This window comes from Ursus americanus, chromosome 24 (assembly GCF_024610735.1).
Source record: "Ursus americanus isolate L20-20 chromosome 24, mUrsAme1.1.p, whole genome shotgun sequence".
Taxonomy (NCBI): domain Eukaryota; kingdom Metazoa; phylum Chordata; class Mammalia; order Carnivora; family Ursidae; genus Ursus; species Ursus americanus.
Window position 1 is genome coordinate 38,149,997 of NC_142150.1, and position 22,788 is coordinate 38,172,784.

The 22,788-nt window shown below is 55.9% G+C and overlaps 1 protein-coding gene across 3 annotated transcripts in view; it reads left to right on the forward strand.

The window, feature by feature from the left end:
• The first annotated feature begins 980 nt into the window (after positions 1–980).
• The window catches only part of INCENP (inner centromere protein), a 29,191-nt gene continuing 7,383 nt past the window's right edge, over positions 981–22,788 (forward strand). The window contains exons 1-16 of one of the 3 annotated variants that reach the window (XM_045793792.2): positions 981–1,140; positions 4,374–4,524; positions 4,902–5,015; positions 5,933–6,732; positions 12,267–12,318; positions 12,878–12,932; positions 13,015–13,117; positions 14,246–14,297; positions 14,716–14,833; positions 14,908–15,042; positions 19,705–19,814; positions 19,889–20,009; positions 20,248–20,370; positions 21,170–21,408; positions 21,616–21,700; positions 21,812–21,928. In XM_045793792.2, the coding sequence (XP_045649748.2) occupies positions 4,385–4,524; positions 4,902–5,015; positions 5,933–6,732; positions 12,267–12,318; positions 12,878–12,932; positions 13,015–13,117; positions 14,246–14,297; positions 14,716–14,833; positions 14,908–15,042; positions 19,705–19,814; positions 19,889–20,009; positions 20,248–20,370; positions 21,170–21,408; positions 21,616–21,700; positions 21,812–21,928 (2,364 nt within the window). In that variant the 5' untranslated portion in view covers positions 981–1,140; positions 4,374–4,384. The remainder of the gene's footprint in view (positions 1,141–4,373; positions 4,525–4,901; positions 5,016–5,932; positions 6,733–12,266; positions 12,319–12,877; positions 12,933–13,014; positions 13,118–14,245; positions 14,298–14,715; positions 14,834–14,907; positions 15,043–19,704; positions 19,815–19,888; positions 20,010–20,247; positions 20,371–21,169; positions 21,409–21,615; positions 21,701–21,811; positions 21,929–22,788) is intronic. The other 2 variants (XM_045793793.2, XM_087854952.1) reach the window with 2 other exon arrangements.

Here is a 22,788-nt window from a genome sequence, read left to right on the forward strand (position 1 = left end):
TTCCAGTGTAACCTATACCACATTTTCTTTATCGAGTCATCAATTGATGAACATTTAGACTGCCTCCAGCTCTTGGCTGTTGTGAATAATGCTGCAGCAATGAACCCTGGTGTATGAATACCTCTTCACATTTAATTACTTTCTTTTACAGGTAACGGCAATCCTGACTCACAGAGTAAAGTGCCTGACTAAAGCAGTTTCTCAACAGTGGTGATATTGCCATTTGGGGCTGGATAACTTTTTTGTGGGGAATGGGAATGGCGCACCTGTCCTATGCATTACAGGGTGTTTAGCATGGCTAGCCTCTACCCAGCCGACGCCGGTGGTTCCACGCTCCCCCCTGCCCAAGAAAGCATATTTGTACCAAATGGGGGTGGGCAAAGGTGCCCGGGGTTGATTACACTGTTCCAAAGAAACACTCGGGGGCCAGTATGGGTGGGACCCAGGCTTCCGCCACCCAAAATGACAGAGGGCTCTGGAGAAACACAAAGTTTGGCGCGCTTAACAAAGCATTTTCTTTTTAATTTCTTTAAATTCTCTTTTTAATTTCTTTTAAAGAGGGCAGATGGATGTTATCCAGTATCGAGAAGAAAGCCAGACTAGGAAACTGCAAAGTGTAAAGCTCCACCGACACACACGGTTCCGAAGTCCTGCCCCACAGATGCCCGGCCCTCCCGGCCCCGCACGCCTCCCTACCCTGCGGGGCCTCGCAGTGCATGCTGGGGCTTGCAGTTCCGGCGCGAGACGCCCTGCGCGCGCATTCCTCACAGAGCACGACTTCCTCCCTCGGCAGCTTGCCGCCGCTCCCGGAAGCTGAGCAGGTTAAAGTTTCAGCCCTTCCTTTCCCCGCCTCTTAGTTCCGCAGACGGCCAACCCACGTAGCTAATAGGCGGCCGGGCTGGCGCTTTCTCTTACCTGATTGGTCTAGAGTCTTGCAGCGTCCAGACAAACTTACCGGAGATTGGTCGAATCTTCAGTTTTGAAATTTCGGAGGTTTCGCCGCGCTGCACCGCCCCATTGCTTCTCCGAAGCCGTGAGCCCTGGAGACCCGGAGCTGAGGGTTTGGGCCGGCCGGGGGCTCTGCTAGGGAGGCCGCCGGACTTGGATCGGAGCAGCACTTAGGAGACGCGGTGCAGTCGAGTGAGTGCGCGGGGCGTCCGGCGGGGCTGGGGGTGGTTGGCGATTCTATAGCCTCCAACTTCAGACCGGGGGCGTGACACCCCCCCCGCTTCGCCCCGCGGCCTGGAAATGGACGGGCGCCACCTCTTCCAAGTGGCGAGGTGATCTGCCTTGGTCCTGGCGCCTGAGATGGCCCCTTACCCTCCACCTAGATCACCAGATTCCGAAAGAATAATAACCCTCTCCCCCCCGCCCCTGCTCGGGTGCCTAGCACCCTGTTTTGTGCTAGGAGGCCCTTTGTTGACCTGGAGGCACAGGAAGCGCACACCAACCCGGGATTACGCCAGATGGCATTTCTGTACAGTTAATCCTCGCTCAACACCTCCCCCACCAGCTGAGCAACATTTTAAATTGACCATTTCCGGAGGCCAGTGCTGCTTCTCATTTTGTCCCTTCCCAAGGACGTTCGCAGTCAGCGGTTCAATTCCATCCCGCCGCCCGTGGCTTTCCCTGCGGGTGCCCAGAGCCTAAATTTGGCGCCTGCCTTTCAGGGACAGAAATCCAGCCGGCGGCGTAGCTTGTGGTTACCAGCGCAGTTTAAATCCAGACCCCGCCCCTGATTTACTGGGTGACTTTGACTTAACTTCTCTTTGCCTCAGTTTCCTCATTTGCACGCGGGTATCCTTGAGATCGTGGTGAGAGTTAAATGGGACGGTGCTCCACCTTAGCATCGAGGCAGGACTGAGTAAGTGGGAGCAGCTATTTATGATCGCGACCGGCCTTCACTGAGGTGTCGTAGTCGGTTAAGTGCCCCACTTCCTGCACCTCAAAAAAAAGGCACAGCACAGGAGGCCGGGGGTGGGGTGAGGAGGCGGCTCTGGTCTGGTGTGTGGTGTGAGGGAGGTACTGGGAGAGGAAGGTGAGTTCACTTCTCCCTGGGTGGGATGTTGGGTGCCCTGGGTTTGTGCACACAGGTTCTTACACCCGCGGAAGAGATTTTCTGCTATTCTTTCCAGGAGCCTCTGTGGTACACTGATCTTTCTTTCTCAGTGTCACCTCTGTTCTTACTTACAGTGAGACTTTTTAAGTAGCCAAGCTGAGGTCTCAAAAAAAAAAAAAAAAAACCCAAAAAACTTTTCCATGGAAGAAGCCTAAATAAGCAGTTATTCGCACTTTGTGAAAGAAATTCTCACCAACTCTGTTGTTTTGAACAAATACTTAGAAAAAAAAGATAGTAAATTGTTGCTTGCTGTAGCTCTTCAGTGAACCTTTGTTTTGGTTTTGGCTTCCTTAAACAATTTTCTCTTTCCTGGCCTGGAACTGGAGTCCCACACTTTGCCAGAGCTGAGCTCTGGGACAGAGGGTCTGGGGCGAGGGATGGCAGCAGAGAGGCCATGCCTGCGATTGGCTGGCTTTAGTGCTGTCTCTGCCCAAAGCTTCTGCCATCCTGCTCAACGGGCCCTACCCTGATTAGTGGGCATCTAGGAGCAGGGGCCTAACCTGTGTATGGCGTGCCCTAACCTGTGTAGAATGGTATCCCTGTGTGTTGCCTGGGGGGGAAAGTACCTGTAGAATGTTTATTTCTAGGCATAGAACTGACAGATGAATTAATTCATTCAATAAGTATTCCTTTTATGCCAGGCACTGTGCCAGGCTCTGGGCTTTTTCATCCGCAAGCAAGACAGACAGGGGCTTGTCCCGAGGAAGCAAATGTTTAGTGGGCAGAGACAGGCAATAAGTTAGATATATAGTTACCCAAGTGCCATGCGGAGAATTGAAATTGATGGATGGGATCGTAGGTGGTGGTCAGGTCCTTCGTGAGTTGCTGAGATCCAGGTACAAATAGGAGGCAGAAGTTTCCAGATAGAGGGCAGATCTTGCTGGAGGAACAAAGGCTAGGGTACCCTGGAGATCAGGCCTCAGGAAGTCTTGTGAAGCTGCAACAGGACCTGATTTCAAGCTCTATAAGGGATCAGTGACTTAGTCCCTCCTTCCAGGAGGTTCCATCCTTTTTTTTTTTTTTTTTTTTTTAAGATTTATTTATTTTAGGAAGAGAGAGAGCGAATGAGAGCATGCACAGTGGGGAGGGGCAGAGGGAGAGAGAAACTCAAGCAGATGTAGGGCTCTGGCTTGGGGCTCGATTCTGCGACCTTGAGGTCATGACCCAAGCCAAAACCAAGAGCTGGCTGTTTAACTGACTGCGCCACCCAGGCGCCCCAACTAGGAGCATCCGTCTTCTGTGGGAGGCTGAGCTCTGCATGGTTCTCGAATCTACGGGTGTAGATCAGAGTGGCGGGTCACTGCCGTGGCATGAGACACACAGTTTGTTATGATGGCTGATGTCCATCACTCATTCATTCCCCCGTAGGGATATTTACTGAGCTCCTGCTGTGACTAAATGAGCACTTCTTCCTGGCCTGGGGCTTTGATGGTGATTTTATAATTGAGCCTTGAGGATAGGTGAGTTGCTGGGTTTTTTAGAAATTAAGAGCCATTGGTTTTGTATTTTTTGTATTTTTTAATACAAATTTCTTTTTGTATTTCTTAAAAATAAGACATTGCTTATCCACTCCCCTTCTGCTCTCTCATCATTTCAGTTTAAGGGAGAAGGCGGTAGGGAGCTCTTTGGAGAGGAGCTTGTCTCTGAATCCCTGCTTACTTACCAACTCCTTTGGAATGCAGAACCCTCTGTTCACTGGCCTTTGGAAGAAGCAGTTGGAGCTGATGTTCTTTGGCCCGATGCCAGGGGTCAACTTGTGTGTAGCTCAGGGTGGCTGTGTCTAGCCCTTGCTCACCCACAGGTAGTAAGAGGGGAACCCACAGGCCTGTGATTGGGCAGGTAGAGAGGGGTCCTGTGCTGGCTGCAGTTTCTCCCTGATCCAGGAAAGTGGTTGGCCATGCCTGGTCATTTTAAGACCTGGAAAAGGCCATCTGTAAGGGCCGTTGCTACCAGAATTGGCTGGGAAGTGTGGACTTAAGGGAACAGTGGGCTGTGGGTGGCATCGGGGCGGTCGATTGGGAAGGCGTTTGAAGAGCAAGAAGGGTGGGCCCTTCTTTTTGCAAAAATGAGGCTAGTGGATTGGCATTTGGGATTTTGCACCTGTGGGGGTGGCTGCGAGCAGGAAGAGGCTCTGATTCAGGTACTGGGTGGTTGTGGCTGGGGGGATGGGTGCTGTGCCCTGGCAGGGTCTTCCCCTGGAGGAGGTCCCAGCCCCCAACCCTGAGCCCTTGTGCCTCTTGTCTGCTTTCACCAGATAGAGTCACCATGGGGTCGACAGCCCCAGGGCCCATTCACCTGCTGGAGCTGTGTGACCAGAAGCTCATGGAGTTTATCTGCAACGTGGACAATAAGGACATGGTGTGGCTCGAAGAGATCGAGGAGGAGGCCGAGCGCATGTTCACCAGGTAAAGGCAGGGGCGTGCTGGCAGGAGGTGCTTTGGGGGCACAGCAGCCTACATCCCTACCTGACCCACAAGACAGGCTGCCAGGCATCCCTCCAGGGTGCCCGGTGTGCTGGGGGCTGCCCTTGGATCATGGGAAGGAGGGGAGGTGGTGCTGGGCTGGCCCTCGGGGTGGGGCTGCGGAGGCTTGCCTGGTAGCCTTGCTCTGCTCTGTGTCTCTGCGAGGAAGCCCCAAGTGCCTGGCAGGGGCCTTGCTCATGGCCTGCAAGTCATCCCAGCTCAGCTTGTCACAGCCAGGAAAGGGGTGGGGCAGGCTGGGTCGGGGAATGGGCTGGCGGTTCTGGAGCAGCTTTGATCATCACCCTCCTTGTACCAAACAGAGAATTCAGCAAGGAGCCCGAGCTGATGCCCAAAACACCTTCTCAGAAGAACCGGCGGAAGAAGAGACGGGTTTCTTATATTCAGGATGAAAACAGAGACCCCATCCGGAAAAGGTGGGAGGATGGTCAGCTGGGCAGGTGGGGTCTCTGGAGGCCTGGTTCCCCACCAGGAGACTTTGATTTGCAGGTGTTCACGGGGAGCGGAGGCCGGCAGGAGTAGTGGTGGATGCCATGTGGGCTGTGTTGAGGGGTAAAATGTCCCAGGGAAATAAAGCACGACCCAATACCATGGAGTCCAGTGTGTGTGTGTGTGTGTGTGTGTGTGTGTGTGTGTGTGTGTGTTTGTGTTTGTTCTACGTCTTGGAGGATGGGAAGGATTTCTAGAGGTGGGAGAAGAAAAAGAATACAACCTTCTGCTCGGTGAACTGAACCAGAGTTCTGGACCAGGGTTCCCCCTGTTGCCATACTTGATAATTCCCCGTGGAAATGACCATGGGCTGCAGGGTCCTAGGGGAAAGAGGCTGGGTCTTGGGGTCAGGTAGTCCCTAGCTCATGCACCATCGCTCTGCCCCGTTGTGGCTGGGTGTCCTTGGGTTAATTTTCTACCTTTGAGCCTCAGTGTGCTCATCTCTAAGGTGACAAGGGTGGTCCCTGCCTCTCAGGGCCGCCTTGTAGATGAAGTGACAGCATGAGTAGAGCCTTCAGCAAGATGCTTGGCGCAGTGTGATCTCAGCGGGAAGTTTGTGTGAATTTAATCTTCCTGGCAGTTCTGCGAGGTCTGGCATTATCCCGATTTATAGGTAAGGAGGCTGAGGCTCAAAGAGGAACAGCCAGGGGTCTCGGCTGGGGGTTGGCCCAGCCTGGACTAGAGCCTTGGTCTTCCGCCTCCAAGCCCTCTGATCCATACTCCATGTGACCTAGTGGCTTCTGGGGAGATCGGTGGCTCCTGGGGAGATCGGTGCCGCCTGCTCGATTTTAGGGGTGCCCCTTGCCCTGTCGGGTTGTCTCAGCTTCTGCTCTGCTGCCTCCAGCAGGTTGTCCCGCAGAAAAACCCGGAGCAGCCAGCTGAGCTCCCGGCACCTCCGTAGCAAGGACAAGGCGGAGAAGCTGGCCACGGTGGTCGGGGAGAACGGCTCTGTCCTGCGGCGGATGACCCGCGCTGCGGCTGCAGCTGCGGCGGCCACTGCGGCATTAGCCGCCCCTTCGCCCAGCCCTGAGTCTCCCACAGCCCTGACCAAGAAGCTTGAGAATAGCCTGGCCCAGGGCCCGCTGGTGCCCATGGTGGAGATCAGCGTCAGGGAGCGCCGCAGTGCCGAGCAACACCTCTGCCGGCTCCAGTCCGCCCAGACGCCTTCTCTGGCTCCGTCCCCTCCAGCCGCAGCTCCCACCGACCACAGCATCTCGATATCGGAGGAGGAATCAACCCCCAAGAAGCCAGAGGCTGGGAGACTGGAATCTGTCACTGTGAGCTCTCTGATGGCCACACCCCAGGACCCCAAGGGCCGAGGGGTCAGAGCAAGCCGGTCAGCCTCCAAGCTCAGGATCGCGCAGGCTTCCCCTGGCCTGCAGGACCTGTCGGGCTCTCCCGCCTCCCCGTGGCAGGAGCGGGTGCTGGCTCCCATCCTGCCGGATAACTGCTCAACGCCCACGGGTACCCGCGTAGACCCGCAGTCAGTGCGGCGCAGCCTGATTGCGCCGTCCTCCCCTGGCCGCCAGGTCTCGCTGGCCCAGAAGTACTCCCTGGTGGCCAAACAGGAGAATTATGTCCGCAGGTCAAGCAGGATTGGCAAGAAAGCCACCGAAAAGCCAGCTGCCTCCGCCCGCATCATCTGTGAGTCTGGGAGGTGGGGCTCAGCAGTCGGTGGGGGCACTGTGGAGGGTCCTTGGTGCTTGGCTCAGCCAGAGGAGCTCTGGGGAACCATCTAGCAAGGAGCTGTCTCTAGAACTTTCTGCAACGGTGTGAATGTTCCCTGTCCGTGCTGTCCCCTACCATAGCCACTGCTAGCCACATGTGGCTGTTGAGCCCTCAGAAAGTGGCTAGTGTGATCGAGGAACTGAATTTTTAGTTTTATTACATTTTACTTAACTTATATTTAAACTAGTGGCTGTCATATTGGACAGCGCAAATGTAGTCCAACCCTCTTATTTTACAAATGAGGAAACTAAGGTCCAGGAAGGTTGGCCACAGTGTCCCTGTGATTAATGGCCACGTTGAGGCTCAAACCTAGGCCTTTTCCCCGGGGCCGGTGTGTTCCACTTTCTTGCCACAGAGGCTCACGTAGATTGCCCATGTTTGTAGGCCGCCTCCTGGTAGCGCAACTGCTGGTCTGCAGATACTGAGGGAAAGAGATGGGGGTGCTCACTGCAGCAGGCTCATTCTGGAGGGACAGAGAACTCAGCCATTTACCTGCCCCGTGAGCAGGTTACAGAAACTTCGTGGGCCTCAGCTGTTAATGTTAGCCTTCTTCTTTTTTTTTTTTTTTTAAGATTTATTTATTTGAGAGAGACAGTGTGCACACAAGGGGGGAAGGGCTGAGAGAGGGAGAGAGGCTTAAGCAGACCCCCTGCTGAGTATGGAGCTCATCCCACAATCCCCAGATCACGACCTGAGCCGAAACCAAAAGTCAGAGGCTTAACCTTAACTCACCGCGTCACTCAGGCGCCTCTCACGTTAGCCACTTTATCAGTATCTGGTCCCAGCTCAGGGGACCATTGTTCTGGTGGGAGTAGCTGTTATGAGCCACAGAGGAGGATAGGCAGCTGTAAGAGTCAGGGCTGGCAGCCTGGAGGAGGTGGGATCTGAGCTGGGAGGGTTTTGAAGGATGCCCAGGCTTTTGGCAGGTGGGAAAAAATGGGAGGAAAGGTATCCCTGGCAGAGGGAACAGCCTGTACGAGGACCCAGAGGAATAACTTGGCAAGTGATGGGGTATCTTGGGCTCATGTGCCACACAAGGGGCTTGGGCTTGACTCCACTCACGCGGAGGATGTGGTTCCTTGATGGTTGTTGAAAGGTCCCTGGCACTGTGTGAAAATGGCCAAAAGGAAGGGAGCGAAGGAGGCAGGGAGACCAGGGAAGAGGCTGCTGCCAGGGTCCAGCCAGAGGACGGCGAGGCAGTGGGGTTGATGGAGAAGGGCCAGGTTTTAAGTGACTTTGTCTTAAAATTGGGGTCACTGCCTGCCTGGCACTTCCAGATGTACGAAACACTAGATTCTCATTTGCTAACAGCAACACTGCTAGCCTGTTAGAATTCCCGGCCACTTTACAGAGGAGGAACCTGAAGCTTATGGTGGCCACCGAATCTATAAAATTGGGAAGCGGGCTTGAGCCCCACGTTTCGGCCTTCCTGGGATGGTGGGCTGCTTGCTGTGGAGGCCTTATGGAGAGCCCTGGAGTGGGGTTCGGTCCGGCAGGTAAGGGCGCCTCACCTTGCCAGGTCTTTTCCCCACTTGGGGAAGGACTTGCTCCGGGTCCTGGGGCCTGAGGACAAGTAGTCCGGGCGCCTGGCACACTGTCCGTTTTTGGATTGTCAGAACGGCTGAGATGTGTCTGACTTGCCTTGGTGGTTACCTCAGGCCTGAATCTGATCCTTGGAAGGGGTCTGATGGAGCAGGTGAGCCTGGAGCTCCAGAGGGAGGGCGGGGGAGAGACTAGACAAGTCTGTCTCACTCTGAGCGCAGGGCTCATCCACCTGGAAGTGGAAGGAGGAGGGAAAGGAGGGAGACAGTAAAACGTGGCAATGGTAACCTTGGGCACATCCTTCTCAGGACCTCAGTTTTCCCATCTGTTAAATGGTGACAACACCTGCCTTTGAATGTAGATAGAGACCCCATCTTAATGCTTGGGTATGGTACCGGCTCAGTCAGTCTTCGCCATAAAACCCAAGAAGGCCTGTGTTCCTGATGCTCAGTCTGGGTGTGGCCAGGCTGACCCTGACCTGAACTGGGCTGCGAGAGTGTGGAACAGTGAGGGGAGAGGCTTCCTGGAGACCTTCCTGATGCCCAGGCTCGGGCTTGGCTGGCCAGGCAACTTGGAGTGAAGGGGGAGGGGGGTGTCTTAGTTTGGGTCCCTCAGAAGCAGCCTTGATGTCAGGATTTGAGTGCAACTTGTTAACTTTGGAGGCGCGGGAAACGCCTGCAGCGGGGTCGTGGGGAAGTGAGACAGGAAGGCCTGCCAGTGAAGGGGCCTGGTGCTGTGGGGGAGCCCCTGGAAGTCAGGTGGAACACTGAGGCGAGGGGCTGCCGGGCAGGGGCTTTCATCCCCTGCGCTCCTGGCCTGGCGCACTTTGGCCAGATCGAGCTGTTGGGCAAAGAAATGTTACAGCAGTTGACGACGGGTGGGTGGGCTCTAAAGCCGTTAGGCAGAGGCCACTTCAAAGTTTTTGGAGGGTCCTGCTCTTTGGGGTCCCCCAGCCACCTCTGCATTGGGGAACCACCGATCTGTCCCTCTGCCAGGACTGATGCCATCTCCCTGCCACCACACCAGGCCTGAGACCCAAATGGCATAGAGATGGCACTGAACATTCCAGAGGAGTCCTTGTGCTGGCAGAAGAGTTGTGCAGTCACGTGGCCTCTCCTCATCCCTCTGCTCTCTCACTGAGCCCTGAGCTGGGATGGGAAACAAGGGGAGCCATTTTGGCTCCTGGACCCCGCAGGTGGGAGCAGGCCGGGCTCTGTAGCGCTCCCTCCTGCTGCCCCAGGCCCCACTACACCCCCGGAAGCAGGGTCCTGCTGTTCTTCTCTCTCTGCCTCACAGTTTGCTGCTCCAGCCCTTTGTTCTTTTCCCCTCCTTCCCTTCCTCCCATGGGCACCGCCTGGCTTCACCCAAGCTGTCTCTGAGCTTCCCTTCAGAAAAGCCTGCCCTTACCTGCCTCACGGCCTTTGCAGGTGCTGTGCCTTTTGCCTGGACCAGCAGCTCTCAACTTTCAGGCTAAGCACCTGCTTTCAGTCTTAAAAATTACGGAGGACCCCAAGAGCTTCTGATTATGAGGGTTCCGTCCACTGATAGTTACTGTATTAGAAACTAAAACTGCAGGATTGAAAATGTTTCAGTATTATTTAATATTTTATTCTCTGTAGTCCTATTACGGTGATACTGAAGATGAAGAAAATTATTTAATACTTTGATATTAAAAAAAGCCCATTATCTATTAACATTAGATTTCTTTTTTTTAATGAATAAAATAAATAACTCTTCTCCGAAACAAAACAGTAATGAGGACACTGGCACACTTCGACATCTTGCAGATCTTTTGAACGTGTGGCTCAAAAGAAAGCAGCGGGTTCTGTGCTCCGTCTGTTGCCTTGTGTTGTTTGGGGTAAAGCATATGAAGACAAGTTGGCCTCACGCAGATACGTAGTTGGAAAAGAGTGGAGTACTTTAAAGAGTCTTTTCAGATAATTGTGCACATTCTTTTTTTTTTTTTTGATAATTTGGGCATAACCCAAAACAAGTGGCTTCTTAGATGCTCCTTGCAGTGTGAAATCCAAAACTATCCTTGATCCCGCCTTGGTCTGTCTTGCACTTTGAATGGAACTTTTAGCCACGTCTGATTTTGTAGCCTTGTGCATTGGTCATTTGGAAAAATACTATGTTACTGAGTTATGTGCACCTTCCAGGTTGTTGACACCCTTCCTCATCTGTTTTTTAAAAAAACACACATTTGTTTTCTGATCTCATGGGAAAAGTCTGTAGGTATTGGGAAGCTATGAAGCTCATGGTAGTGCACACATATTTTTTTAAATTTTATTTTTTGCCTTTTCTTGGAGGGGCCTCATTTTTTAATTGTTGGCAGCAAATATTATTTATTGTCTTATATTAAGTGACAGACTGACTTCATTTTTTAAGAAAATGTCTGCCAAGTATCCAAGATGGAATAGCCATGGTTTGCCAGTTGCCTTTTCAATTAAAAATATTTCCATGAAAAGTGGTTAGTTGGGCTGGGTACTCAAATATGGGCTCTTTCTGCAGAGACACGGGTGGGCAGCAGAGGGCACCACGCAAACTTTCCACTCTCAAACTTTCATATGGAGGATTCCAAAGGCATGTATTTAAGTTTAGATTTGATAAAATTCATTGTTTTTACTCCTTCATCAAGGACATTCTTAAGTGAAACTGGACATTTCTGTGCTGAGCGTGGCGAACAGTTTGGTTTCACGACTTCCATCTGGCGCTCAGGCTCCAGCAGTCTCACCTAGCATTGCTTTTGCACTTTTGGGGCAAATCCCAGCACAGTGAAAAGGGAAAATTATGTTTTTGTGTTATGATGGAAACAGGACTTCACGGATCCTGCCGGAAAGGGTCTTCTTGGGCACTTGACTTCCAGAAGTCCGAGAGTGCGCTTTGAGAACCTCTGCCCTGGGCATCCTTCTCCCTGCCAACCCTGCCCCTTCGTGACCTTCTTTTCCTTCACGTCGCAGCCTCTAGACCAGCTCAGGTCCCATCCCCCTTATGGTCTTTCAAAATCCTCTGCTCTGTCTTGTCATCACACATACCACATGTCTTCCGCAGGATTATTTGATGGTAATACAGACCGGATACTGGCTCTGTTTTGCTCACCATTGGGTCTCCGGGGCCTGGCTCAGGGCCTGGTACATAGTAGGCCCTCAAAGAATAATTGTGGAATGAATTAGCTGCTTTTTGTTGGGCCCCATGCTGGATGTTGGGGGCCTGGAATCAGACATTCCCAAGATACTCCCAGGCTGGTGAAGGAGCCAAGACGTGCCCTCAGATGGGCAGGTTGCCAGCTAGGGAGCAGTAGGAGACATAAAGCAGCAACTCTACTGAGGCTGCTAGGAGCAGAGAGAATGTGCTCAGGGCCTCTGTACGTGGTGAAGGGAGGGGTTTCTGGGATGGAGAGGGCCTGGGTCTAGTGAAGGGAGGGGTCTCAGGTGGAAAGGGCCTGGGTCTAGTGAAGAGGGGTCTCTGGGCTGGAGAGGGCCTGGGTCTAGTGAAGGGAGGGGTCTCAGGTGGAAAGGGCCTGGGTCTAGTGAAGAGGGGTCCCTGGGGTGGAGAGGGCCTGGGTCCAGTGAAGGGAGGAGTCTCAGGTGGAGAGGGTCTGGGTCTAGTGAACAGGGGTCCCTGGGGTGGAGAGGGCCTGGGTCCAGTAAAGGGAGGTCTCTGAGGTGGAGAGGGCCTGGGTCCAGTGAAGGGAGGGGGTCTCAGGTGGAGAGGGCCTGGGTCTAGTGAAGAGGGGTCTCTGGGGTGGAGAGGGCCTGGGTCTAGTGAAGGGAGGTCTCTGAGGTGGAGAGGGTCTGGCTGCAGGTGAAGAGTGGCCAAGCCCCAACCAGCACCTGGCTCTCTGGGCCTTTTGGAGTGGCGCCTGGCCAGTTTCTGAGGCATCATTTATTCATTTGTTTTCCCCTCAGGTCACAGTTACCTGGAGAGGCTCCTGAATGTTGAGGTGCCCCAGAAAGTTGGGTGAGTTCAATTCCAGGGCTTGGGGACCTTTCCAGGGCTGGGCAGGGCACACGGATTCCTGTGCAGGTGAGCCCCAGGGCTGGAAGCATTTCCTGTGCTGAGCTTTCCCTCCTGGGGAGGACTGCCTACTGCTGCAGCCCCACCCCGTTCTAACCAGGCAGCAAATCAGGCAGGTATCATCCCTGGCCTGGCCTTGACTCCTCCAAGCCTTACCCTGGGGCGTGGGCTCCATGGGTTGTCAAATTCAAAGGGCCTGCTGGCCTCACAAGAGACAAGAGACAGACAGTGGCTCATCCGGCACGCGGGGTTGGGGTGGAGCCGGGGTCCCCAATCAGGCCCTGATGCAGTGAGTGCACCGAATTCAGAAGCTGACCGCCCTTGCCTGCCCAGGCGGCAGACACTCCAGGGAGCCCCGGGCTCTGGCTGCTGTCCTCCTGGCCTGCCTGGCAGTGTGGGTTTGTGACCCAGGCCAGGGCATCCGATGGGTTGGGGAAGGGCTCCTGTGAGGAGGACTCAGGCCGGCTGAGCGGGTCCCATATGCCTCTTGCTCTGTTTTCAGCCCTGAACAGAAGCCCAGTGAGGAGGCTGAGCCTGTGGAGTCAGATGAGCCAGAGGTAAGGCAGCAGGCCGGGGAGAGGAGGGCTCAGGGGCCTGGGAGTCCCAGGTGAGACCCCAAAGCCTCGGTTCCTCCCCCAGGTCCCCAAGAACGTGCCCCGCAGTGCCACCAAGATCGCCATTAGCACACCTGGCTCGCGGCCTGTGGCTGGTGGCCAGGAAACGCCCTCTGAAGGGCAGCAAGGTGAGTGTCTCTGACCTGCCATGTACAGAGACCAGGGCCGTGCTGGCCTTAGTGGCCTTGGCCTGACTTTCTGTCTGGGGAGAGGGAAGCCCATATCCTGCACTATCGGCCAAAGGTAAATGAGACCCAGGGGTGTGTAGATCTCCTTTGGGTCCGCAGGTTTCATCGCCCAGCTTTTGGCTAGAGCTGCTCCAAGGGCCATGTGAGTGGCCACGGTTGGCCGGTGTATGAAGCCGGGTGGGGGTGGGGGGCCTGAATTGGGACATTGACTGTGAACGTGCAGGTCAGAGACTTGAACCCCTCTCCTGGGGGCAGTGGAAGGAACTCTGCGCTGGGGTGTGAACACCTGGCCTTGTTGTGTCTCTGCCATGGGCTCACTTCTCACCTTTGTGGGTCCCCTGTGTGCAGAGGACAGGAGAGCTTTGGGCTCAGGCAGCCCCAGGCTGCCAGAGGCCTGGCTCATGTCTCCTTAGTGGGAAGAGCACGATAGCTGCGAGGTCTTTGAACAAGGCTTCCCAGCTCTATGAGGGGGTCAGGGACAAGGGCCAAGCCAGCCCTGTAGCCCACAGGCAAGCTGCGAGGTCCCTTTGGAGGAGAGTGTTAAACGGGAAGGGGAGATTGGCTCTTTTCCTGAGCAGTGAAACAAAATGTACTGACCCCACTCCCCACGTGGGGACCCTGCACAGGAGCCCTTCCTTCCTCCTATCATGCTGACCCCAGCTAATAGGCCTGGAGGAGTGGGGTTTTGAGGCTGGGTAACAGGTCTGTTAGAGTTTACAATTTCCATAGGCTTCAGCTCCTGGAAGTTACCCATCCCCCAGCTCTCAGTGTTAGAGGTGGATGAGACATGGTTGGGGTCACCTCAATAGGATTGTCCTGCCATTCTTGTCACAGGGGCCAGGCATGGGGGGTGAGGGGTCCACGGGCTGGGCATAGCATGCTGGGCTCTGGATGTCCCCACATTTCTCAAGGCCAGTCGGTGCTGAGGCTGATGGCTTCTGCCAGTGGCCACCCTGGGTTCTGCCAGGAAGAGAGCCTAGCCCCTGCCATGGCTGCTCCTGGTGGGGGGGGGCTGGCTGACCCCTCCAAGCTGTCCCTGCAGCCTCACTGAAATTGCTGTCTTCACAGAGCCCAGGACTGACCAAGCAGATGGCCCCAAGGAGCCACCCCAGAGTGTCAGGTTTGCGTCTTGGCAGGGGCGTGCCAGCAACGATCCTGAGGGGCCCAGTGGGGCGTGAACCTTGAGTCCTTGTTCGGGGAGGGTGGGCCTGTGGTCGGGGGCCTCTGTTTCTTCTCGACAGCAGTGGGGCCTAGTGCTCCGGCTCAGCGAAGGAGCTGGCCCCCCGCTATGAGACAAACCCGGTCTGGGAGTGGGTGACCGGATCCTAGACCCCGTCGTCTGCATCCTCCTGGCTGCATGACCAGGACAGGGCAGCACAGCGTTGGTCAGGGAGATGCCACCTCAGCAGTGCTGTTTAGTCTGGGGCCCTGTGCTCGGCCCATTTTGTTCACAGGGTGACCTTGTATGGGGTGTGGCTGGGGCTCTGGGGAGGGTCCGGGCTCAGCCCTGTGATGCGGCTCTCGCCACGCTGGGGCAGGAGGAAGCGCAGCTACAAGCAGGCGGTGAGTGAGCTGGACGAGGAGCAGCAGCTGGAGGAGGAGGAGCTGCAAGCCCCCAGGAGCAAGACCCCTTCCCCGCCCTGTCCAGCCAGCAAGGTGAGTGGGCATCTGCCCTCCCTTGGTGCCCAGCATGCGCACACGCATGGCCTTACCCCGGTCCTCATCCACAGGTGGTGCGGCCCCTCCGGACCTTCCTGCACACTGTGCAGAGGAACCAGATGCTCATGACCCCGACCTCGGCCCCCCGCAGCAGTGTCATGAAATCCTTCATCAAGCGCAACACTCCCCTGCGCGTGGACCCGAAGGTGAGGGAGCCCGTCCGCCTGGCCGAGCTTTGCTGGAGCCGGGCCAGCGCGGCTGCAGGCTCCAGTCTGTCCCCTCGGCTGCTGGGAGTAGCGTGGATCTGGGCCAAGGCGGCTGTGACCTGGCCCTGGTCAAGAGCCAGCTGCATCCTCTATGGCCATGGGCTGCCTCAGCATCGGAGGACTGTCCTGGCTCCCTGGGCTCTGCACTGCGGCTTAGAGGCTCAGCGGCTCAGAGGCTTCGCGGCTCAGCGTGACGCCTGGGCCTCGGCTGCTGAGCTGGGAAGTGGTAGAAATGGCATAGCTGACCGGTGCCATGGCCATCCATCCCCATGCTCCCCGCAACCCTCTGGGGGCTGGAGTAGCTAAGGTGAGGGACACACGTGGACGCTGTGCTCACTGGGGAGGACGGCTGGTGAGATGGGAGGAGGCAGGGGGCTGCTGATGAGAGGCTGCGGGCCCCACGCCGATGCTGGCATGGCCAAGAGGGTGGCCTGCTTTCAGGGCGTCCCCCAGCCTGGCATTAACTCCTGGCTTTTTCCTTGTCTCCTCTCCCCCACAGTGCAGCTTCGTTGTAAGTAAAGCCTTTTCCTGTCCCGGTAACCTAGCTCCCACTAGCACTTACCAGCGGTAGCCCTGCTCCTGCAAACCCACCAGCGCCTGTAGAAGCACTAACATGGGAAGTGGAGGGGGAACGGCCGAGGGGGTGGAGAAGCCGGAGGCGCTGGGTGGCTGCCTGGAGACGTCCAGCCCTTCCGGTGTCCTCCCCCTGCAGGGTCTGTCCTCTCTGCCCTTGTCTCTGCTTCCAGGAGGACGAGTGTTGATCTCAGAGCCTCCCTGAAGCCAGAGGAGGCAGAGGGGGTGGGGCCTGTGGCTACTTATGGGGGTCACAGCTTGAATTTCCCCATAGCACCTCCCGCCCTGCTCCCCAGCACCGGGCTCCCCCTCGGGGTCTGGGGCTGCGAAGAGAACAGATAAGTTGTCTCTGATCCCCAGAGCCACTGAGATTGATGGGGTCACAGACCTGAGCTACTTGCCTTGAGAGGCGGAGCAGTGGGGGGATACCAGGGTTGAAGGCTGGGTCTGGTGGGGGTGGCGGTGGAACTGTCAACAGCGGCCTCTGGAGAGAAGGCCACAGAAGCTGTTCTCTTCTCAGATACCTCAGAGCTGAGCTGGGCCACGGGCCCTGAGGAAGGAGCCCCAGATAGCCGGGATCGGCTCATCCTGGAGTCTTGGCTTCCTGGGGTTTCCTTTGTTCCCGCTGGCGCTTTGAAGGGCCTCCTACTAGGAGGGCTTCTGCCTCTAGCTGAGGGCCTGGGGCTTGGTAGGTCAAGGGGCTTCTCAGCAGCTAGACAGGTAGGCCCTGAACTTTCCTCCGGTCCCCTTTGGTTGAACGAGGCGATGGCATGCCTTCTAATGTGCAGGCGAGCAGGCTATGTGGCCTTCCACTCCTGTTGTGTGCCAGACCCCTGCTAGGCACCTGGGCCCACAGCAGCGAACTGGACTTGGCCTCGCTCTTCCTATAGAGAACTCCCATGCCCCACACAGACGGTTTGGAACCTGACAGGCCTCGTGGGGATGACTGCGAGGTCCAGGGAGCTGCCCTTTCCTGCTTTGGGGAGCCCAGATCCCTCACCGGGCATCTGGGGGTGGTGGACCTGTTCTCAGGAGACAGGGGGCCTAAGTGGGTCATAGGGACCTCGGGGCCTTGGACTAGTTTCCTAACCTTTGGCTGAGTGTCCTTTGTCTACAAAAGGAGATCGAGGTCGCTTCATAGAAATGGATGAGCCAGAATCCTGTGTTCCAAGCACCCAGCACAGGGCTTGGTATGAAGTGGTTTTTGGTAAGAGGCAGAGAGCCTGCTCAGTTGAGGTCCCTGGAGGCAGAAGGGGCTCCACAAGCTTTTGGTTTTCTCACCTGCTACTTTGGCCTCAATGGTGACCTCTGGGGAGCAGGGACAGCCCAGCCCACCTTGGAGGCTTGGGGCAGAGGGCGAACGTGGATTCTATGACACGGACAACTCTTGCTTTCTTCTATAAAATTCGCAATGCTCAGGATAGTTTCCCTGACCTGTGTTGGGAGATTTTAGGACTCAAACTTCGAGAGTAAAACCGGTTTTGCTGAGCCCTGTAGGAAGCTGGAGTCTGGTTGGCACTTGGGGCAGGAAGAGAGGGGAGTGGGCCCTCCAGGTACTATGTGACCTTTGCCTCCCAGGTGCTTTCCTCACGAGAGAGCAGGGGGTGGGAGTCGACTTCTGATTTCTCCTGCTTGGGTGACCTTGAACCTGCAGAGTTACACCTTTTACCAAATGTGGAGTGTTCGCAGCCACTATTGCTAAGAAGTTCTGCTTCAGTACTGCGTTCTTGCCTCTCCATCGTGGATGGCAACAACACCCATGCCTGCGGCGGGCCTCCCTGTGTGTCTTGCAGTCCTTCAGGCTCGGTTCATTTCTCTTCAGCAGTTTTCTCTCTGGATCAGACACACTTTGTGGATTTGTCTTCATGTTTACTGACATGTGCCTGTCTTTCCCATTCTGCTCTTGGACCTTGGCTCTGAATTTTTTAATCTCCGTTTCTGTATTTTGAGCTCTAAAATTTCCAATTTGCCTTTTTCTAGATCTTCTCTTTGCTGAGATTTCTCTGTTTTGCCAGTTGTCTTAAGAAAATGATTACTGTCAAAACACAGCCATAATAGCGGCTGTGATGTCTTTGTCAGAGAAGTCTAACATCTGTCATCTTGGCATTGGTGGCTTCTGATTGTGTTCACGTGGGAGCTGAGATTTCGCTGGTTCTCTGTGTACTAGGAATTGTGGATTATATCCTGGCCATTTTGCGTATCATGTTATGAGGCTGCGTGTTATTGAAATCTTATAAAGAATGTTGGTATTTTGCTCTGCCAGCGACCCACCTGGTTTGGTTCAGGCTGCAGGCAGGGATATGGTTCCTATGTTCAGATTTCAAAGCCTCTGCCATGCTCTTTGGATCTGTCCTGGGTGTGCTGGTCGGTGGTCAGGATAGGATCTGGCAGGTGGTCTGTGAGTTTAATTCTCCAAAGTTCTTGGTGTAATAGGGTCAGACCTACGTATCTGCAGCTCGTGGCTGAGCCCTGGCATTCACAAACAGCCTTACAGTGTCGTTTTCTCCGTCTGTCTCGTACATTTCCCTTCTCTGGGGATCCCCCTCTCCATCCTCCCTCCAGGAAGCTGGGCCTTTAGTTACCCTGGTGTGCTGCGTGCGTCCACGCCTACATCCAGAGTCACCTGGTTGGGGGGGACAGAGAAGACCAAAAGCCTTGTCACAGCCTTCTGGGATCACAGCTCCGCAGTGTGACTCTTCAGTTCCTATAACTGCTGCTGTCCCCACTGCCACAGGGTTGCTTGTGGCCTGCGGCACGAGAGGAGGAAGAAAAGGACAAACTGAAATTGGGGTTTCTGCATACTCTGCGCATTAGATGTTCCCTTTCCACTCCCTGAGTCGGAACGAGAGGGCCTCTCCCAGATTTTGTCTGTCTGCGCCCCACGGGTCCCTCTGGGGTTTCAGATCTTATTGAGTTTAGAGGAGAGGAAACATAGTGGTAAACTTCCTGAGGGTTTAGTGATGCCTCAAAGCCTGATCTTCTCCATCTGTCTGCTCACACAGGCCTCACATAGCTGCTCCGTGCACTCAGGTTTTATGGCCACATTCAGTGGGGAGGCCGTGTGTACCAGGTTGTATCTACCCTCAACCCAGAGGAGCCCTGCTCTCCATCTTTAGGGTCGTATTGCCTTGGGGCCAGATTTCTAGGTGGGAAATCTGCGGTCAAGGTCAGAGGCTAAGGGGAAATGGACAGTCACTCATGCAGGGAGAGGGGCCTGTGGGTGCCCGAGCCCAGAGGTGAGGGTCTGATGGGAGCCAGGAGAGGGCAATGCAGGGTGGCTCTGGTCCAGGTCCCAGCCCCCACCCTCATGCCCTTGGCCATCAGGGGGCAAGGACCAGTCTTGTCCTTGGCCAGGGAGGGCTCGGAGCCCCCACCTATGCCCTCTAGTTGCCCACCGCTGTGCCTCTGCGGCTTTCTGGGCATGCGGAGGAGAAGGGCTCCATCATTGATCTGCTCCACAACCAACTAGTACTTTAAAAAAGTCGTAAAAATCATCATGTACCTGTTATCACAGGGAGTTTGGAAAAGAGGCCATCCTTAATATATCTCCCCAGCCTGTAGTAATCTGTTAGCATTTGGCCATCCTTCATTTTTTTCAAATATCGAGAAACACAAAAGAGTGTGCGTGTGTGTACACATAGTATAAAAGTGACAGAGCATAGTACTAATAGATGAACACTTATGTACCCACCACCCCCCGTGTGGAATGTTAACTGTAACTTCTACAGCCGTCTGTCCCTTCCCGGTCTCCTCCTTCCTTCTGTTCCCAAGTGCACTTTAACATAGTTACAATCAGAACATATATCCAATTTTGAGCCTGACTTTTGTGCTGCTGCGACTTAGCAGGGTTCAGTCCAGGGCACTTGGGAGGCCTTCGGGTCCCCCCAGAAGGACTGCAGCCCCAGGCCTCAATCTGGTTGGGGAGGGAGGCATGTTTGGGGGTGACTCTGCCTCTCAAGCAGTCTGGCCGGGGCCGGGGGTTCCCTGCTGCACCAGGGCCTTGTTCAACACCCCCCACCCCCACCCCAGGAGAAGGAGCGGCAGCGCCTAGAGAACCTGCGGCGGAAAGAGGAGGCCGAGCTGCTCCGCAGGCAGAAGGTGGAAGAGGACAAGCGACGGCGGCTGGAGGAGGTGAAGCTGTAAGTGCTCGGGCTCCTGACCCCGGCCTGCCCCGGCCTCGGCTTGGTTCCCCACGACTGCCCTGTGCCCGCAGGAAGCGTGAGGAGCGCCTCCGCAAGGTGCTGCAGGCCCGGGAGCGGGTGGAGCAGATGAAGGAGGAGAAGAAGAAGCAGATCGAGCAGAAGTTTGCTCAGATCGACGAGAAGACCGAGAAGGTGCGAGCCTCAGGCTGGTGGGCAGCCATGCTCCGGGGGGGGGGGTGCGGGGGCATACCCTGGTGGGCCCCAAGCAGGTCAGATTTGGGGCCGTGGTTTCTGGGCGCCCCTCCCCTGGGCTGTGGGGAATAAGCTGGGTTTGCAGGGGCACGGGGTGCAGAGTTCTGGGCCCATTCTGCAGGGCTGAGTGAGGAGGGGTGTGCTGTAATGGGCACATACGGGGCGGGGGGCTCTGCAGGCCAAGGAGGAGCGGCTGGCTGAGGAGAAAGCCAAGAAGAAGGCAGCAGCCAAGAAGATGGAGGAGGTGGAGGCTCGTCGGAAGCAGGAGGAGGAGGCGCGGCGGCTGCGGCGGCTCCAACAGGTACGAGGACAGGTGGGCGAGGCTCGGGCGTTGGGAAGGGTGGGGAGGGCCTGGATGTGCCTCAGTCCCGGGGTTGGTCTTGGCGGCCCTTGTGGCTTCAAGCCCGGAGGAGGTTCCACAAATGCTTTGAAGACATGGACGGTGACAGTAACTTGCCTCCCGTTTTCTCTAGAGGTGACAGTTTGGGGGGTAAGTATAGAGACTCGGGAGCCAGATTTCCAGTCTCAGCTCTGCCACTCAGTCGCTGTGTGACCCTGGGCAGGTCACTCGACCTTGCTGGGCTTCAGTTCCTTCAGCTAACGGTGGTATCTACTTGCTAGGGTTGGTGTGAGGATTGGACGTTTTGCCTCGAAGAGTAGGGGTTTACTTCTTCTTGGGAAGTGTCAGTCTTGGGACGATAGGGAACACAAATCCGTCACCAGGGGCTTCTCGTACTAAAAACTACCGTGTAGTTAGTATTTGCTGCGTGCCAGACACTGTTGGAAGTTTATTCGGTGTACGAACTCAGCAACTTCATGAGGCTGTAGGTATTGTCGTTCCCTCTATCAGTGAGGAAACCGAGGCCAGAGAGCTTCAGCCAGTTGCCAGGGTCACACAGCTGCTGAGTCCGGCTCCCGTCCCTACCCTTAACTACTGACGCGGCTGCTGCCTGAAAGCGGTCTTCTCGGTGGTTCTTGTGCAGCTCTGTCCGGGAGGCGGCGGGCTCTCGGCCGGCTCTCTGCGCTCCTTCCCGGACCCGTCCCTCGCGTCGCCGACCCCAGGCTGGCCTGAGGCCCCTGACCTTGCCGTCTGTTCCCAGGAGGAGGAAGAGCGGCGGCACCAGGAGCTGCTGCAGAAGAAGAAGGAGGAGGAGCAGGAGCGGCTGCGCAAGGCGGCCGAGGCCAAGAGGCTGGCGGAGCAGCGGGAGCAGGAGCGGCAGCTGGCGCAGCAGCGGGAGCAGGAGCGGCGGAAGGAGCAGGAGCGGGAGCAGGAGCGGCGGAAGGAGCAGGAGCGGGAGCAGGAGCGCCGGAAGGAGCAGGAGCGGCTCCAGGCCGAGAGGTAAGGGCCCACTGCCACGGCCGAGGGGCGTGCAGTTGTCCCGCCGCCTGCTTTCCGGGGAGTGTGCGGAAGCCAGACTCGAGGGGCCCTCAGCGGCAGGCGGCTCCTGCCTTCACCGGGGGAGCTGCTAAGGGACAGGCTCCTTCTTGGGGGGCGCTGGGCCGGGACGCGGCTTCCTGCCCTGACAGGCTGTCGCCTGGTCCCCAGGGAGCTGCAGGAGCAGGAGCGGGAGAAGGCGCTGCGGCTGCAGAAGGAGCGGCTGCAGAGGGAACTGGAGGAGAAGAAGAAGAAGGTGAAGGGGAGCGGGCCTGGGGCTCTTGTGGGGTCTGGCCGCTTGGGGCTGGCGGGGGGTGCGGGGGCTGCCACGCAGGGTCGCTAACCCCCGGCCTCCGCTGCGCCCCAGGAAGAGCAGCAGCGCCTGGCCGAGGAGCGGCTGCAGGAGGAGCAGCAGAGGAAAGCTGGGGAGGCGGCGGCGGCGGCGGCGGCCAGCAAAAGCCTGAACGTGACCGTGGACGTGCAGGTGAGGCCGGGCCCCCGAGCGGAGGCCCCCCTTCCCCCGCCCCGGGCTCTGGTTCTTCCCTTCCCGGGAGCTGGAGGCACAGACTGTGGATTAGGACCCGAAGAAAGAGGAAGGAGACAGTTGGCACAATTGTTTTTCCCATGTTTGGTCTGTATATTTTCTTACTCTTAAAAGTAGAATTTTTTAGGGGCGCCTGGGTGGCACAGCGGTTAAGCGTCTGCCTTCGGCTCAGGGCGTGATCCCGGCGTTCTGGGATCGAGCCCCACATCAGGCTCCTCTGCTATGAGCCTGCTTCTTCCTCTCCCACTCCCCCTGCTTGTGTTCCCTCTCTCCCTGGCTGTCTCTATCTCTGTCGAATAAATAAATAAAATCTTTAAAAAAAAAAAAAAAGTAGAATTTTTTAGAAAAAAGAAAAAGAAGAAACTAAACTTTTTAAAAAAATATAAAGTGAAAGAAAGTACCCTTACAGGAAAAGTTCGGTGTGTATCTTTGTATAGTTTGCACATATAAACCTTCTCTAAACACACACACACACACGCACACTCATCCTCATCCTCTCACACACACTCTCACATACACACTGTCATACACGCACACCGTACTCACACTCTGTCACTCATACACTCACACACTCATTCTCACACACACTCTCACATACACACTGTCGTACACGCACACTGTACTCACACTCTGTCACTCACACATGCACACTCACATAGACACACATTCTCTCATACACTCACATACACACTGTCATACACTCACACACACATTCACACACACACACTCACACACACAGAGTTTTAAATGGGCACCGTCTGCCGTGCCGTCTTAGTCTGCTCAGGCTCCTGTCACAAACT